Genomic DNA, 18,080 nt, shown 5'->3' on the forward strand with positions numbered 1-18,080 from the left:
TATTTAAGCTTATGAATCTGTTTTTTCGCTTCCTTTTAATATATGCCAAAGATGACTTAACGAGGTTTTAAAGTAAGTAGACGCCGTACTTAAGGAATTCAAAATGGTTACCAAACACGAAACTTGCCTACTTACTTTTCAGAATGGCTTTAAGTATGAATATTAAAAATACGGCTATAATAATTGTAATAATGGCTGGAGAGGGTGTTGAGAGGAGAGAGTTCCGAGGGGTAGTGTAGTCTACGCCCGCAGCTCCCCTTCGGAACCGACGTCGTGCGTCTCACCCCTTCCCCTTCGACGGAAGCGTAGCAACATTGATTGGTGAATAAGCTCTCTACCGCTAGGGGTCTCTGAGGCCGTCCGCGGCGCTGGCATCGGCTGCAGCACTTGCCATGCCGCGTTAGTAGCTCGCGCGACTTCGCAGTGTAAGTGCCGTGTGCCCAGTGCTATGTAGTGTCTTGCAGTGCTCTCTGGATAGGGGGGTAGCACATACAGGTTCACAGGCGGAAACAAATATACTACACACACAGAGAGGAGGTACTGAAACTAGGATATCAAAATGGTGGTTTACTGTTCGATGTTTGAATTATCGGAAACGGAAGAAATAATTCGTTAGCAGTCTGGAGGTGGTAAAGGGGCGGGAGTGGTGGAGTTGGGGGCGGCAGCAGCAGCAGCACCTCCGGCGGCGGCAGAGGCACCGGCCCCGGGGGCTGGCGGGGTCTGGGGGCCCCATCATGGCCTGCTGGCTGCTCGCCTCCTGGAGTGCCCTCACATGGATCGCATCAGGTAAACCTAACAAGCATGTCAGCAGTGACAGTGTGATGACAGCAATGACGAGACTAACCCGGCTTTCTGTATGCAGTATCGACACACTAACATCAGTTTTGAGAATCCTGTATTTCCTAGGACTTCAGAAATGACACTCTTCTCAGTCAGCTGATGTATTCTTGGTTCGATCCTGGGCAGATCCTATGAGATATATGATAAACTATGCGGAAATCGCGTTAATTTTCTCGGAGTACCTCGGTTTTCATTACTATTTATCATTATTAATTCATTATCGTCCTAATTTACTTGAGATTGTGAATACCGGTATTATCAAGTTTTATTATTGTACAGAATCAGTTAACATACTCGAACGTGAAATTTCTCAGTTCTATTTATTACATTATTATTATTATTATTATTATTATTATTATTATTATTATTATTATTCATAGTCACGCGTTACACATACTATAGATAGTCATCTATGACTTTATTTTATTTTACCAGACTTTTTACAAATTGTTTCGTGACATTTTGAGATTTGAAATTATTTCCTTATACGTGGGATAATCAAATTCTATATTTTATATTGTTTTTAGCTTGAATACCTTTACTTCTTTTTTGTATGTCTTGTTTATTTGTTTGTCTCTCTCTAATTTTCTAGATATTTTTCAATCTATTTTCTAGGTATTTTGCAATGTAACTTATAAATATACCTCTAGTAACCGCCCTTATATTTCGATATGAAATTTTCCTTCGTAAAAAAAAAAAGAAAAAAAAAAAGAAAAGAGGCATTTCATCGGGCGAGGGGTTGGGGGAGTTGCGGCACGAACAACATGGAAGGAAACAGCTGAAGTAATTCGTATCTGATTCATATCGATCTCATATTTAATGCGAAACTGTTCAAGTACCGTTACTGAAAACACATCTTGAGGTTTGACATTTTACTGTAGAGTGATTATCAATTTTGAATTTCATGTGCCATTACTGCATAAAGGAATAGCTTCTTCTGTTGTGATGGATAAGTGTTTCATACCTCATGTTATCATTCGCAACTATCAACATTAACTTGCATACTGCTAGTAGAATATATTTGTCTTACGTTTAGAAGTTTACAGATGTTCCATTATCTGAGATTTTCTGCTTTTAACACGATGCATAGGCCTACTACATTGAATACAACTCCTTGTATTATATTAAATCATAATCTAACAATGGTTTGAGCCTTTGATCTGTATCGTTCTTACTCGAGAGGATCGCGAACGAAGACAATTAGTCGCACTCTCCGATCGTTCTGTCAGCATGACTAGAAGTCGTTAAGACGAAACTGGACAAATACATGAAAAGACACACACCCAGTTTCAATTGCCTGCAGGAAATCGAACTCAGATTGTCTAAAAACATACTGTTTAGGCTAAATCTAAGGGTCATTCTATTAAATTGCATTATAATGTACTATATGATGAGATTTGTAGGCAGTCATATTAAATTAGTACAATAAAAGACAGAATTCATTAGAAATGAGCCGGTATACTACATCAGTAATAAAATATAACTTACTAGATCATGTTGACAATGGAAATATGAAATTTATTTTTAAATCACTCCTGTTTTTAAATCTGCCTTTCAAATTTGTGGTGAAGATATTGGTAAACGTACAAAAAAAATTCATAAGGTTATTACACAGACCAGGCTTAATTTGCGTACGGTAGCAAATACTTCGAACTTATATTAATACATCTCAAATATAGTGAAGACTAAGAAATAGTTTAACTGTACGATATTGCGTAAAATGATTGTAAAACCTAAAACTTAGTATGGTGCACATTTATTTCTACTACTGCTGAGTTAATATTTTCATCGTCTCAAAACATATTTCACAATACAATTCCAGAATTTCGAAAGAGTAACCTAAAATAGGTCTCAAATGGGCTACTATAAAGTCGAACGAAATTTAATTATGACGTATGTATTTTTATTTATTTATTATATAGACCCATTATAAAATATAGCATAAACTTATTAAAATATCGTGGCTCTTATATAATATTGCCTATTAGCCGTAATACAAATTAGATCACAGAATTTAATATACGAGTTAAGTCACTCCATCTGAACCCCTCAATTGAAAGACATTGTTGCCCATTATTTAGTTGTCCAATCAGGCGCCGGTTATCGGGTTCAGCTTCATACGAATACTAATTCACTCCATAGCATTACAATTCTTGCAGAACCTGGCCTGCCTTACAGATATCATTCCAGATCTTCCTATCCTCGTGAGGACAGCTAATGACTGGATTTAATTTACATTTTAATTATTGTACATTTATAACATTTCTTTTAATATGATTCCTCTTCTGTAAGGAACTTTTCAGTAACGTGCTTAGATAAATGTTTAATAAATAAATATTGTATTGTGTAATTTATGTAAGTAGGAGGTCGACCTGGGTAGCGCAGTCGCTATAGCGTTGGTCTTCTGTGCTCGAGGTTGCGGGTCCAGGTCGATGGAATTTGTGTGATTAAATGCGACAGGCTCATGTCAGTAGATCTACGGGCATGTAAAAGAACTCCTGCGGGACAAAATTCCTGCACACCGGCGACGCTGATATAACCTCGACAATTGCGAGCGTCGTTAAATAAACCATAATTATTAGCTAGTTTATTATGAGGAGGAAATATATACGACATAAGTATTAACTTCATACCAGTGAGCGTTATTTCCATTCATAAAAAATAAACCGTAATCGCAATAAGGTTCGCATACATAGTACTATAACTTTAAGTTAATGTGCTTGTAAAATGTATTTCCAGATAAATCGAGAAATAATACAATTAAGTTTCATGTTAAAACTTAATAGTAAATATTGGAGATGCTAGGTTTTCAGTGAAAGACCTGCCATTGGGCAGAACACTAAGAAATAATCAATTAAATAAAATTTTTATGTGATCGGTATACACTGTGTTTCCGAGGTGGTGCTACAAACTTTCAGGGATGATGGGCGAAGGGCACATGTATCAATTTGAGATAAGGAATCATGGTCCGGAAATGACTGAGTCGAAAGTTATAAGCAAAAATAGTTGTGTGGAAATGGAATTGTAATTTGGCACCACGTGCCCTCCTTCCCTTAACTTTTGGAACAATCGTAGAAAATGATATGGGCCGGATGTCTCCTACGTGCGTACTGGCACGATACAATCTGTGAGCTTGTCTACTGTTCCCATTGGCTCATTCGTATTCGAAAATCAGGTCTGCTTATTCCGCTCTCGTTTACTCCTCCATTTCACTAGGACTGATCGACTGGACACTTCAACTTGTACACATACACTGCTGTCTACAGACTTGCATATATCAGGACCGACCATGTCCCTTACACATTACGCTATCTGCATTGCTTTAGTGTAGTTTCCTGTCCCCACCCCTCAGACAGCGCATTGAATGAAATACTGTAAGTAGACAACGTAAACAACGTCAGATGAATACAGTATATGTAAGATGTACAGATAAATACACATAAATAAGGTGTACAGAGGAATACAATTATTTGATTTCCACAGAACTATTTTTGCTTGTAACTTTCGACATTTCCGGACCAGGGTTTCTTATCTCAAATTGATACATGTGCCCTTCGCCATCATCCCTGAAAATTTGTAACACCACCTCGGAAACACCCTGTATATACATTGAAAACAAAAATTTCATTAGCAGTGTAATTATTTTCTTAAATAATTTCTGGGTTTCATTTAATTATCAGATCTCTATACGTAATTCAAGATCTCTTAGCGCTTTTCTTACTGTTTCTATTATCGTTATTTGCATTGGAGTAATATTTAAAATTTCATAATCTGACATGCTCGAAAGTACTGTTTAAAAGAAATAGCATTTGTTAGGAATAGTTTTTAATGGAGAAATAGTGAAATAGGTGTTTAGAATCTATTTTTATTTGTATTTTCATTGAGTTCTTATATTAAATTTAATTGGTTAATGAATTGAGTTTTATAGGTAAACTAAGAAATTTGAAATAATTAATTAATTATGTTTGTTAAGTAAGTACCAGTAATTCATCGTGGTGAAAAGAAGAATGTTTAGAGCAATTTAAATTCGAATATAAATATTGGAGTATAAAAGATACTGAATTCTTGTTTACCATAACAGTGGGGTAGGGTTTAAATTATAACAAATTTTATCTCGGTAGGTAGTCGCAAAATACAAAAATAACTACTATCTCTAGATAGTAACGAAACTCCTTTTAAATTATTAGCATAGTTACGGATTGCCGCTGTTGTCTTGTAATTTGGACATGCTTAGATTCGATTTTTGAGAACGCTGATCTTTCTTTTCTTTTTTCATCGGGGCATTAATTTCGGATGTCCAAAAGCATCTTATTTTACTGACTGAAAATCATTGTTATTAAATAAAGTACTAAAACCACATTTTACTTGATTACAAGCGAGTTCATATTTTTTTTCGAGTAGAGTGATTTTTAATCCAGGCTTAGTACCTTTAAATAACATGTTTTACAATGTTGAAAAAATCTTGAGTACAGATTAAATGAAAAGTATACAGTTCATGCAAAAAAAAAAATGGAAAATTTACGTTCATTGTTACCAATGGTGAAATATTTCAAGAAGTCTCCAACAGTTTATAACTTTCAACAGTTAATTTCAATAGTGCTTACTAGGTCTACTTACTGTCACAAGGATTAGGGCTACGTTTTTTGATAATGAATAGTAATAATAATAATAATAATAATACTAATAATAATAATAATAATAATAATAATAATAATAATAATAATAATAATAATAAAAAGCCGTGGGACTGAAGCCGGATGGTCTATGGCGAGTCCTTGGCATCAACCCCTTTGATTTAATTACCCCCCTTTGATTAGATTACCTGGTTGTGTTTTTCCGAAGTTTTCCCCAACCAAAAGGCAAATGCCGGGTAATATTTTGGCGAATCCTCGGACCTCACCTCATCTCACTACATCTCGCCAAAATATTGTAAAAAATTGCACAAAATTGTAAATATTGTAGAAAATTACTAAATTGTAAAACTATAAAAATTTGTAAAAATTGTAATTGTAATGTTGTAAAATTTTGACTTGTTCCACATCTTAAAGCTTCATTGCTCATGTAAGATCTATGGAATAAAATAAATGAATGAATGAAAATGAATAACATTATTATTATTATTGTTGTTGTTATTATTATTATTATTATTATTATTATTATTATTATTATTATTATTATTATTATTATTATTGTTATTACAACTTAGCCGTAGTCTTAAATTGTATTGTTCTAAACTATTATGTTTTTGAAATCTGCTATTACTGAACGGAACATAATTTAGTTAGCTAATATTCTAACAATTTCAGCACCAATAACTGTCAAAAAGACGCGGAACAGAATTTATAGTTGAACTTTAGTGGATTACATAATTCTCTTAACGCACAGTATGTCTCCTGCAGTTGCCGGAATGCGCAATTTGAGTTGCAGATATAAAATGTAGTAATTGAATTTTCTTAACGGAGAGAAGATTTGGCTTAGTGCCAGTGGTATGTTACCGATGAAAGTTCTTTCCCTTTACTATTAGTAAATTAATTCGTTTACCAAAATGAATGAATTGTATAGAAAATTTTGACGACTCTGTTCGTTACCTAAGAAATAGAAAGAAAGGCTCAACTATTCGATCTCTCGACTTTAAGATCGAGCGGGCGGTGGCCTCCAGGAGAGATAAGAAATAACCATTCTTCTCTGAAGAAGAAGAAAAAAGTAACGTCTTCGCCGTTTGTATTCTAAGGAGCAGAAAAAAAATGACATGAAAAATTACAGATGTACGTAGAGAAAGTTTTCAGCAAGATTTGTGTATACGATATAAACTTCCTCGTTCAAACTTATCCTGCATGTAAAACGTAATTTGTAGTCTATTAATGAAATTATCACAGGGATAGGAACGAATTGCAAGTTATGAATTACCCCAATCAATAATAATAACAATAATAATAATAGTAATAATAATAATAATAATCTTATTATAGCTTTGTAGCTAAGCGGTTTAAGGCGCGCTCTCCTGGCGGTACATCCCAAACGTTGGTGGGTTCGAATACCGCCTCGGGAATGATGAATGCCCCTTGTCAATATTTCATCCTGTGTGTGTCTCAGTGTAGTCCCCTACGCTCTACTGACCCCAGGCCAGGGGAGGCTCACAATTGTGTCGGTATTTAGTGTGGGTTTCCATAGATTTTTTTTTCCCTTCCCTACAGAGATTAGTATAGCTATAAAACTTGTGACCGGGGAGATTAAACGACCAATAAGAATATTAAACATAATTTTTTATTTGAGATATTTCTTGTAACACCTAGACCTGAAGAAATTTGACTGACGTTCTTTTTGTTTTACTATAGGTATGTCACCATCTGTCGCAAACCACACGGAATAGTCCCACTGGCCAGTGTCCCTGCTTCAAACACTTTTAATTTTTGCGCTGTTCTAAAATGTCTATCATTTGCCAATACTTCATTTTCTTGCTTTCTATTTTTTATACTCCATATAGTTTTTTCATTAGATGCACCTTTTTTTTTAATTTATAGGCTACTATAATTATACTTTTAACATTTGTTACATTTAATTAATTTCGTATTCACCTCACTAGTAGAATGTAATCAGCGACTGATCGAAACTGATATATTTGTCCTCAATAGCCTACATATTTAATGTGTACTTATTTCCTAAAATTATTAAAATCAAGAAATACCTACTCTATTGATGAGCCCGATGTTTTTTTTTTCTTTTTTCAAATATATATGCACTGAACTTCTTAAAGTACCGATATTTTAGACGGATGTAATATAATTTAAACATATTTTGAATTCTACAGAAATGTACTCTGGATCTATGGCTCTTACTAAGCTTAATGGGGTCTTAATGTTTGTGGTCATGATAATTACAATAATAATGTAGCAAAAATCTCCCGTAGTGTTTTAAGTTCTAATGAAAACTATTCGTTTCGGTTATATTTTGGGACGCCATGTTGAATTTTATTTGCCTAAATTTAGGGGGCACGGAAATTGGATCTTAATCATAAGAAAATTCGGCGATGATTGTATAGTTGATTTTTTAAAATCACAGTCTTGTACTAATGTAAAACTTGAACTGCGGAAGAGCAATGCATGCTTCTTCGTCTTAACTTGTCTTCGAGAATGTTAATCCGTAAGTATCACACAGGAACAGCGTGTAAATTAAAATATGAAAACTATAATAATTATACGTAAATAATTTCAGAATTGCTTAAAGCTTTAAATCTTAACGTTCCTCAACAGTTATCACAGAACTAGCAGCCCTTGGCACCTCTCCTTTACTTAAATATAACCTGCTGGTATGGATTATTCGAAGAAATGATTCTGAGACTTGACTTTTCTAGAGTGATCTTGTAATTGAAGGAAAAAGTGAGAATAAAAAAATACTTGAAAATAAATAAAGAACTCATTGTTAACAGGTGTAGGTTACTTGAATTATTGGCCTTATAATTACCAGTCCGCTACGCTAATGGACACACATACTGTACCTCTTTACTTTACGGCTTGTAAGAGCTATAAGAAAATTAAAATTCGAATACATCTCTAAAATTAAAGCCCATTCGACAGGATTTCGGGTGAGTATTGTTTTTTCTTCTCCGCCTTTTGACCTCGTAATGTTTTAACAGCATCAGTATCACGAACGTATCTTGTGAGTTCTAGTATATTAGTCTATTGAGTCCAGAAAAATCCGGTGGGCTAGTGCATATCCGCATTAGGAGTGAGAAAAACCCCTCATCGACAGGCAGGAAAAAATAAAAGGCTTTGACAAACAGACATGTTAAACATAGTCGAATAATCCGATCTGATGGACGTTACTTCATTCGTGGAATCTCTGTCGCTCGCAGCGTGGATATGGGACGGCAAATCAATGGGAGGGGGAGCGCAACCGCATGTTTGCTTTGAATATGACCAGAGTTGTCCCAATCAAATCTGTCATCACTACTTTATAAAAAAGCTACATTAATTGGACATGTGGTCCATTGATTTCATTAAAAAGCGAAAATAATTACTTTATCTCTGTGTATGATAAAAACAGAAGGCGATTTTTCCTTTACAGAATTGTGTAATATAAAGTGAAGGGTTCAGAGCCATAGTGGGCCAAGCGCCATTTATTAAAAACGGAGAAAGCTAGGGTTGAACTTAAGTGAATACCATAGTTTAATGAAGATTGACATTATTTAGTTTGACTGTATATATTTCATATTACTTGCTGTATATGTCCATTGAATAATGGTGATAACTTCATTTTAACCCTTGTTTTCTACGGTTTTAGTAAATTGCGCTTGGCCCACTATGGTTCTGAACCCTTCAAATATCGTACGAATAAAACAGCATCGTCGGGCTACCAAAGATTTGAAGGATCGCCTGCTCTGTTGCTCCGTTATATCCTGTCAGATGTTTGGGTTAGACAAGCATAACGAACAACAAATCGGGTATTATGTCTTATAGTCTTAGATAATACGTTCCTGTTAATGGGACCTGTAATTAAATTCTGTCGTGGTGAATCTAAAATCCCAATGAAATGACATTTACTAAACTTGCTTTAAGTTTCCCTCCGAAATCACATTTTTTTATTCTTCACAAGGACGCGATTTTTTAAATTTCCTTCTACCATCTTTTCACCACTTTAAAACAATAATTGCTTGCCGGTCTCGTCTTTCTTCTCTCCTTTCCTCGGTGACTAGTTGAAAGTTTTCTTACACAAACAACAGTCACCCAGTCCACACCTGTGGAGTAGCGGTTAGCGCGTCTTGGCCGTGGAACCAGGTGGCCCGGGTTCGATTCCCGGTCGGGGCAAGTTACCTGGTTGAGATTTTTCCGGGATTTTCCCTCAACCCAATATGAGCAAATGCTGGGTAACTTTCGGTGCTGGACCCTGGACTCATTTCACCCGCATTATCACCTTTATCTCATTCAGGCGCTAAATAACCTAAGATGTTGTTAAAGCGTCGTAAAATAACCTAGTAAAAACAGTTACCCATTTTCAAAACATATCCATACAGTTTTGAAATATTTTTCTTTTTAATGTTCTCTGCTGTGCTCGAACTCTTAAACGAACGTTTTTTTTTTCTTCACAAAATTAGCTTTTTCGATATTCAAACAAATTATCTCCAGAAGCTTTATTTTCACAATTACAAGCATCTGTTTACTTCACTTTAATACAAATGTTTAAATATTACCGATATATACCTATTTTTCGTATTCTAGATTCTTTATACAGTTGCTTACATTTTACCCTGATTATCTGCGTTATAAATTAAGTATTGTAATTATGATGAGAATAAGAACATGAAACCAAAATATTTAAATTAATCGTGCTTTATGAGAGGCTTTCTGAATCAGTCCATAAGATGTCTCACAATGCATTAAAACATTGCATTCAGCAAAGAAATTAAGCATATGTTTTTACTCAGTAAAAAAATTTAGAAAGGATTATGGTTTTTAAACCATAAATGGGTACGACTCTAAGCTAAGCAATGGATGTTATTTTTAATTAATTACCCTTGGTTATTATAATTGAAGACCTCGAGAGTGAATAGTAACCCTCAAAATTGAAATTTATAGTTCCCTGGTTGTAAACTGATAATTGAAGAACTCGAGAGTAAATAGTAGTAACACTCAAAATTGAAATTTACAGTTCTCTGGTTTTAAACTGTCTAAAGCCATATTATCTTTTATTTGGTTGAAGAATTATGTAAATATGTGAACAGAGTTCGGATTATGGTGCTTGAAATACAATATAGGAGAACCCTCTTGTGTTTGCAGTAAAGAGAGAAAATGTGCGATATATGCATGCGGTTTATCACTGTTTGCACCCGAGTGAAATCCTTGGGGATATTACAGGATTTCGACGCCTATATAGGTAGGGCTTGGGGCCCCTGGGGCTCATCAGGCTACTCATTTGCGGATGGACCTGGTTGTATCAGGAGCTGAGGCAAAGTGACTCACCTGTTAGCATCGGATTCACGAATGCCATTGAGGCAACCTGTCGAACTTGGACAGTCATTTCATATACAGGGTGTTTCGAGAGGATTTACTGTCACTTACGTTAAGACATTGAGCAAGAAATGACATATAAACATGTCTCCTAATCTCAATATTTTCAGAGTTACAGTAAATTGAATTTGTTAGTAAAATGTCTTTTCTGTTTAGTTTTAAGGGTAAAAAAATATTACAAATAGAGAATGAACTGTAAAGAAGTATCATTTCTTCAGTTGGGCAGTTTTATGAAGCTAAAAATATGTTAATTGCTTTGTACAGATTTGTTTTTCAATTTTTTAACTAAAAATTACATCATTCTTGCGCACTTACCAGAAAAATTGTTACGCATCATACGATTTTAGAAACTTGATTCTTTACAGTTTAATTATGCTTCCTAATGTACAGTCTTGGAGAGTTTACAAGAGCGGCTTGATTTGTAACAACTGTTTGATAAATGCGTAAGAAAATTTAATTTTGTAGTTAAAAATCGGAAAAAAAAAATCTGTACAAAGCAACTATGGAATTCACAACACATTTCTAGCTTCAGAATACTAGCTAATTGAAGAAATGATACTCCTGAATAGTTAATTCTTTATCTCTGATATTCTTTTACCGTTAAAACTAAAAATAATGGCATTTTACAAACAAATTGAAATTAGTGTAGCTCTGAAAATATTGAGATTACAAATGTTTATATGACATTTTTTGCTCAGAATGTCTTCGGAAATAAGCTCCGTAAGTGACGGTAAATCCTCGTGAATCACCCTGTATAGGGCGCATAATGGACCAAAGCATGCCTAAGTATAAGCACTCATCCGGGGTCTAGCCCTCGAGAAGTCTAGCCAAGGCCCTCGTCAGCGTAGTCAGCGCAACGTCTGCGATCCATATGAGTTAGCAGGGCAACGTACTGACACCGAGCTATCACCCATGCACTAGGCGGGATTTGAGGTCTTGACCATAGCCATTAGACCCTTTTAAAGTAATAGTTGCTGGCAGTGTCGAAACTTGTTTGTGGAAAATAAAGATCGATTTAGTGTAAGTAAATTAGTAAAATTAATATTATAATGAACAGTTACCATTAAGCCCAGATGACTACAGTGATTTCAAGAGTGAAATGGTCCACACCTGTGGAGTAACGGTCAGGGCGTCTGGCCGGGAAACCAGGTGGCCCGGGTTCGAATCCCGGTCGGGGCAAGTTACCTGGTTGAGGTTTTTTCCGGGGTTTTACCTCAACCCAATACGAGCAAATGCTGGGTAACTTTCGGTGCTGGACCCTGGACTCATTTCACCGGCATTATCACCTTCATTTCATTCAGGCACCAAATAACCTCAGATCTTGATACAGCGTCGTAAAATAAGCCAATAAAATAAAATAAAAAGAGTGAAATGAATCGCAGTGGAATTATGATTATCAAATCCGGTACGACCCAATTAGAGCTTTCTATACTTCATTTCAAGACTGTAATTATCAGACTTTGGATCAGTACACACTAAGCAGTAACTAAAATATTTTTTCAATGGAAAAAAAAAATCACTTCTGCAATTTCCATTATCCCCCTTCCATTGGGTTTTATTTAAACTGAATGTAAAGGGTAAAAGTGATGTAACTGTGTAGATTTAAGGAGCCAATAGAATACATTAAAATAAATAAAAAGCTTACGCGTTTTGTAATTACGAGTTGGTCCATGGTTGAGCTGAAAAACTGCGTAGTTTGACTCACGTACGAAGGCACACACGCACTCGATCTGAACAACAGAGTTCCCGTCCATTTTATTTAAAACTGCAAAGAGATAAGTTATCCTTATCAGTCTCTAATAATAAGAATCAGAATCGTACGGATAGTACTTATCGATTAAAACAATATTAAAATTTAGGAGAAATTTGTAATTTTTTGTTCTGAAAAGAGTATTCATTTGGGCTAGCTAATATGGTACTACCAGTCTAGTATATACAGTCGCGAAGCTCAATACGTAGTAAATATGCAAACATTAGATAGTTGTTCACCACTAGGATCGCTAATATCGCCTCATTACAGGCAATGCAAAATAGTACAGTCACAGTCTATTGTTTCTAGCACCCTCAAAACTCAAGCTTCGTGACTGTATATAGTAGACTATGGAACTACAGTTTTTTCTGTTGTACTCTGTCCAAGGAATAAGCTATTAAAATCTGCGCAGTTATGTTACATCCAATCTGTATACTCATAAAAGGCTATGTCGTATTTCATTATCCCTCGATCATTGAAAGTCCTGAGATTTTCTACCAGATTTGTAGACATTCAAGACAGTGACAAGTACTGCATTACAGTTACGAAAGTTATCAGTTATGTCCTACTTCGGCATTCTTCATGTTTAAAATATTATTGAAGAAATAGATAAAAATAAAATTATTTTAGCCCCACTGGCCAGATATTCGTAATTTTATTTTTCTCTGCCGTGATATAATAATTAAGTTTGCAGTTTGAATAACTTATAATTACATTTTGGACTGGTGCTTCATTTTTTGGTTTTTAAAAGATACCTCGTGACTTGGAATCAGTTGTTGTTTCCTTACCACAATACAGTTGACCTGGATGTTCTAATTGGGAGACGTGGCGATTTGCAAAGGGCAGGGACGCGGGCCATTAGAGGTGCTGGTTTATGTACTCGTTACGGACTCCCACGTCAGAGTGCAAGGACATCCTGCAGTCGTTTAAAGAGTACTGTATCGACCTTTGGAAGTTCAAGGTTTTCTATTACCTCTCGTGCAGTACTTCAGTATTAGTTTTCATGAATCATGCTCACTGCGCTTTCAAAATCAGCTCTGTGCGTTTAAAAACAAATCAGGAGAAAGAAAAAAGCATGATCGCTTTTGATTTCCTTGATTTTCAAAGCTACTTCTAAGGTATTTCATCGTTTTTCATGTAATGATTGAAATTATTCCGAAAATAGCTTTGAAAATCAAAGGAATTAAACCACAATTTCAAGTCACACAGAGTTGGTGCACTCGATGTGGGTTTCTGGCGTCACTCGAGTTATGTTAATATAAAGGAAAAAATTGGGACGGTGTCGAGTGAAGTTCCTGAGTAGCTCAATCGGTTAGAGCGTTGATGCGTTCAGCCAAAGGTCCCGGTATCGATACCCGGCTCCGGAACAATTCTTTCCTTGAAATTATTCAAGTCTGCTTCACAGGGAGCTTTACCGGAAAACTTGACTTGGATAATATATACGTTACTGTAGATACGTTAACAGAAAACCACAATTTCAAGTCACACATTTGTGTGCATTCGATGTGGGTTTCTGGCGTCTTGTCAGCCCACTCGAGTTATGTGGATATAAAGGGAAAAATTTGGACGGTGTCGAGTGAAGTTCCTAGGAAGCTCAGTGGTTAGAATGTTGGTGCGTTCAGCCAAAGATTTCGGGATTGATACCCGGCCCCGGAAGAATTTTTCCCTTGAAATTATTCAAGTCTGCTTCACAGGGAGCTTTACCTGAAAGCTAGATTTGCATAATATATACGTTATCGTAGGTACACTACCGATCAAAAGTTTTCGATCACCTATCACAACTATGGATTTGTGGTTAAAACAGGGATTTCGTTTTGAATATTCTATCATATCATAATGCTAGAGAGAACACATTTATTTTGTTGGTCTATTTAGTTTTTCCAGTGTGTTTGCACAGTGAAATAAACTATATAATTGTTTTCATAGCTGATCGAAAACTTTTGACCGGTAGTGTATTTTAACAGAAAACCACAATTTCAAGTCACACAGAGTTGTGTGCACTCGATGTGGGTTTCTGGCGTCTTGTCAGCCCACTCGAGTCATTTGGATATAAAGTAAAAAATTGGAACGGTGTCGGGTGAAGTTCCTGGGTAGTTCAGTCGGTTGGTACGTTCAGCCATAGGTCCCGGAATCGATATCCGGCCCCGGAACAATTTTTCCCTTGAAATTATTCAAGTCTGCTTCACCGGGAGCTTTACCTGAAAGCTAGATTTGCATAATATATACATTACTGTAGGTACATTAACAGAAAACCACAATTTCAACCCACACAGAGTTGTGTGCACTCGATGTGGGTTTCTGGCGTCTTGTCAGCCCACTCGAGTTATGTGGAGATAAAGGGAAAAAATTGGGACGGTGCTGGGTGAAGTTCCTGGGTAGCTCAGTCGGTTAGAGCGTTGGTGCGTTCAGCCAGAGGTCTCGGGATCGATACAATTTTTTACTTGGAATTATTAAAGGAAATTAAAAGTTATGTTTTTCATTTCTTCTGAAAAATCTGTTTAAATGCACATAGTGGATTTTGGTGGCCAGCGACGTCATTATTATTATTATTATTATTATTATTATTATTATTATTATTATTATTTTTACTTTCTCATTAGACGCAGAAAATATTGTGACGCTGTAGAATATTTAGCAATTTTAACTAAAATGGACATTTTTGCATCCACTGTACGAAGAAGTTGTTACGATGACATCTGTATACATGTAAAGCAATTATCCTAAATCATTTGACGAAGTTGTTCATATTAATATCCTAAACTCGGTGTATTTCAGAACGTAAATGACTTAATGAGCTACATCCAGTTATACGGGTAGTGTATAGGCTGTGTTGAGCAGGAATTATCGTTCTTGACTGTGGAGCGCGTTGCGCAGCCGTCTGATGGAGAATCGGTCAGCATAAACTTAAGGTGCATGCTGAGAGGCAAATTGTTAAAAAAAAAAAAATGGACCTCTTACATCATCGATCTTCTCTTGGCCATGTGTTACTGAGTCTTCGCTGAAAGAAACGGTGAAAGCGACCGGGAATAATAGTTGGCACAAGCGTGTTGTGCTTTAAAAATGTCGGTGAACCAACATCCTTCCGAGTTTTGAAACGTTAGGCCTACTAATTTTTTTGTCATTTAACGACGCTGTTTGAATTACTAGGTTATTTGGCGTCGATGGGCTTGGTGATGGCGAGGATTCTTCATTCGCCTTACGGTTGGGGAAAATCCCGGTAAAAACCCAATCAGGAATCGAACCCACGCCTGAGCGCAACTCCGGATCGGCAGGCAAGCGCCTCAGCCGACGCTACTAAATTAAAAATTAAAGTGGATTTTATTTAAATGTAATTATCACAATTTTTAATTTCGTACTCTGTAATAGTTCTCGGACCATAAATTAATGACTGGCATCTAATGAACATTGACAAACTCATGCCAATTTAGAAGGGGAAGAGGGTTCTCAAGACAAAACAATTATGACAGTGGCCTATGTAACACTTTCAGAAAGTCCTCTAGTTTTCGATTAATAGATTACTCGTAACTAGTGGGAAAGCTTTGAAAGAGAGCGTGCTTTTTATGTACATTGGAACATTGGTGCAGAGCTTATAAAATACAATTTAAATTAAGTTTTATAGATATTTTCAAGTATTAAAGTTTCTCCTTTTTTAATACGTGATGAAATGTGCTTGTTTTCCTGGTATTATTACTATTAGGCCTATGAATTATAATAAATACGTGATGCATTTCTAAAAATATATTTGTAAGGTAGGCCTACGTTTTTTGAGAATTTGCGAAATTAGATTTGCGCAAGTGTAATATAACTGTTGTCTGTAGGGTTGAACTTCATATTCATAAACCAGTGTTTTTATAAATCTGAAAACAAAACTAATAAATTTTCTTTGAAGTTATTTTTTGGTGGCTTAAAGCAGTATATTATTTGTCTTGTATACCAAGTGTAGAAAGAGGTAATGTAGTAAACCTCAACAAAACAAATGAAATCCGTAGAGATTTTGAGGGTTTCTGTCCTAGCTAGAAGGTAATACAGCTGTTTCCCGCAGCTGGTAGGACAACAAATTGAAACCAAACGAATGCTGTGTCGTACTCGTTTGAAAATCCACTCCCACACTGGATATCGATGTTTTCTAATCAAATTAGCTGCGAGCTAATTGGTGTGACTGTTGGCTGCTTCACGCTTCATACAGTTCAAGCGATTCAGGTTCTCTTACAGGTCAAGGAAACAAGAGGATAGTGCAGCTGTCTTCTTTCCTAATCCACAGTTCATTCTGTTCTAATTTTTCCGACTGTAGAGCTCTCCAAGTTAAGCGGGAGAAAAATTAAAGATAGAAAGAAACAATCACTGCTGCGATCATGTGGTCGAGAGTTTGTCATTGTTTCGTTTTATATAAGCAGTTCTCAGTAGCAAAATGACGATGAGCTATGAAAGTACAGATTTTAGAAACTATTCTCATTAATTTCTATGAACATAGAATCTTGAAGGAATAGTATTTCTCGAGTGATTGCATTTCTCCAGAGGATTATTGGTTTCTACGCCCTCTTATGATTTTGCGAACTAAGTCTAGGAGGTAAGTCTGAGTGTATTTGGACAATCATCCATTGCAGAAATACCTCCTTGAGGTAAGTAATCGCTATTGCAGAAAATGTAGCACTGAGTGGTTGTACCGGGTGATTCAGTAAAAGCGTGCAAAAATTAAAAAAATAAACAGGAACCAGGGAATGCTCTACTGAACATTTTTGAGATAGGGAACTTGAGATGTGAAGCAAGATTAAAACAATGTGAGTTTAAAAATGTATATCGCTCTCGCTTACTATTTTCTATATTATTTGCACTCATTATTTAATTTAGTATTTACATTTTCATTTTATATGTATTGTTTACATTACATGTAGGCAATCCATTATGTATTATGTTTTGTTAGTTGACCTACCATCCACAATGCGGTTCTGTCTATCGTATTTACGTTGTCAATTACAAAAAATGCTATGAGTCAAATACAGATCCTTTCATACCATTCGAAGAGTTAATCACAGTACGTACAATACGATGGAGCACTACCGCCTTAATCTGACTTCAGATCCCAAGTTCCCCATCTTAAAATGTTCATTAGAGCATCCCCTATTTTCTGTCTAATTTTTGCACACTTTTACTGAATCACCCAGTATTTTTTATTGATGTATTGTAGCCACCAGTGCAGCTCAGGCGGTAGCGTGTTTCCCTGCTACGGAGTTGCGCTGGGGCACGGTTTCGATTCCCTCTTGGGCTGATTACCTGGTTGTTTTTTTACGAAGCTTTCCCCAACCGTAAGGGAAATGTCGGGTAATCTATAGCGAATCCTCTGCCTCATCTCGCCAAATATCATCTCGCTGTCACCAACATCATCGACGATGAATAACCCAGTAGTTAATAAAGTTTCATTAAATAACCAATTAAAAAAGTCTCATTCTTGCGAGATTTCGGGTTAAGTTTAGAATGTTCGAGTATTA

At 35.9% G+C, this 18,080-nt stretch overlaps 1 protein-coding gene across 4 annotated transcripts in view; it reads left to right on the forward strand.

The window, feature by feature from the left end:
* The first annotated feature begins 396 nt into the window (after window positions 1-396).
* LOC138714939 (protein kinase C-binding protein NELL1-like) overlaps window positions 397-18,080 on the forward strand; it is a 236,528-nt gene continuing 218,844 nt past the window's right edge. For 3 of the 4 annotated variants that reach the window (XM_069847234.1, XM_069847232.1, XM_069847233.1), the window contains exon 1: window positions 398-786. In XM_069847234.1, the coding sequence (XP_069703335.1) occupies window positions 735-786 (52 nt within the window). In that variant the 5' untranslated portion in view covers window positions 398-734. Of the gene's footprint in view, window positions 787-18,080 lie in introns of all 4 variants that reach the window. The other variant, XM_069847235.1, reaches the window with a different exon arrangement.

Source organism: Periplaneta americana, chromosome 15, assembly GCF_040183065.1.
Source record: "Periplaneta americana isolate PAMFEO1 chromosome 15, P.americana_PAMFEO1_priV1, whole genome shotgun sequence".
NCBI classification, from domain to species: Eukaryota; Metazoa; Arthropoda; class Insecta; order Blattodea; family Blattidae; genus Periplaneta; species Periplaneta americana.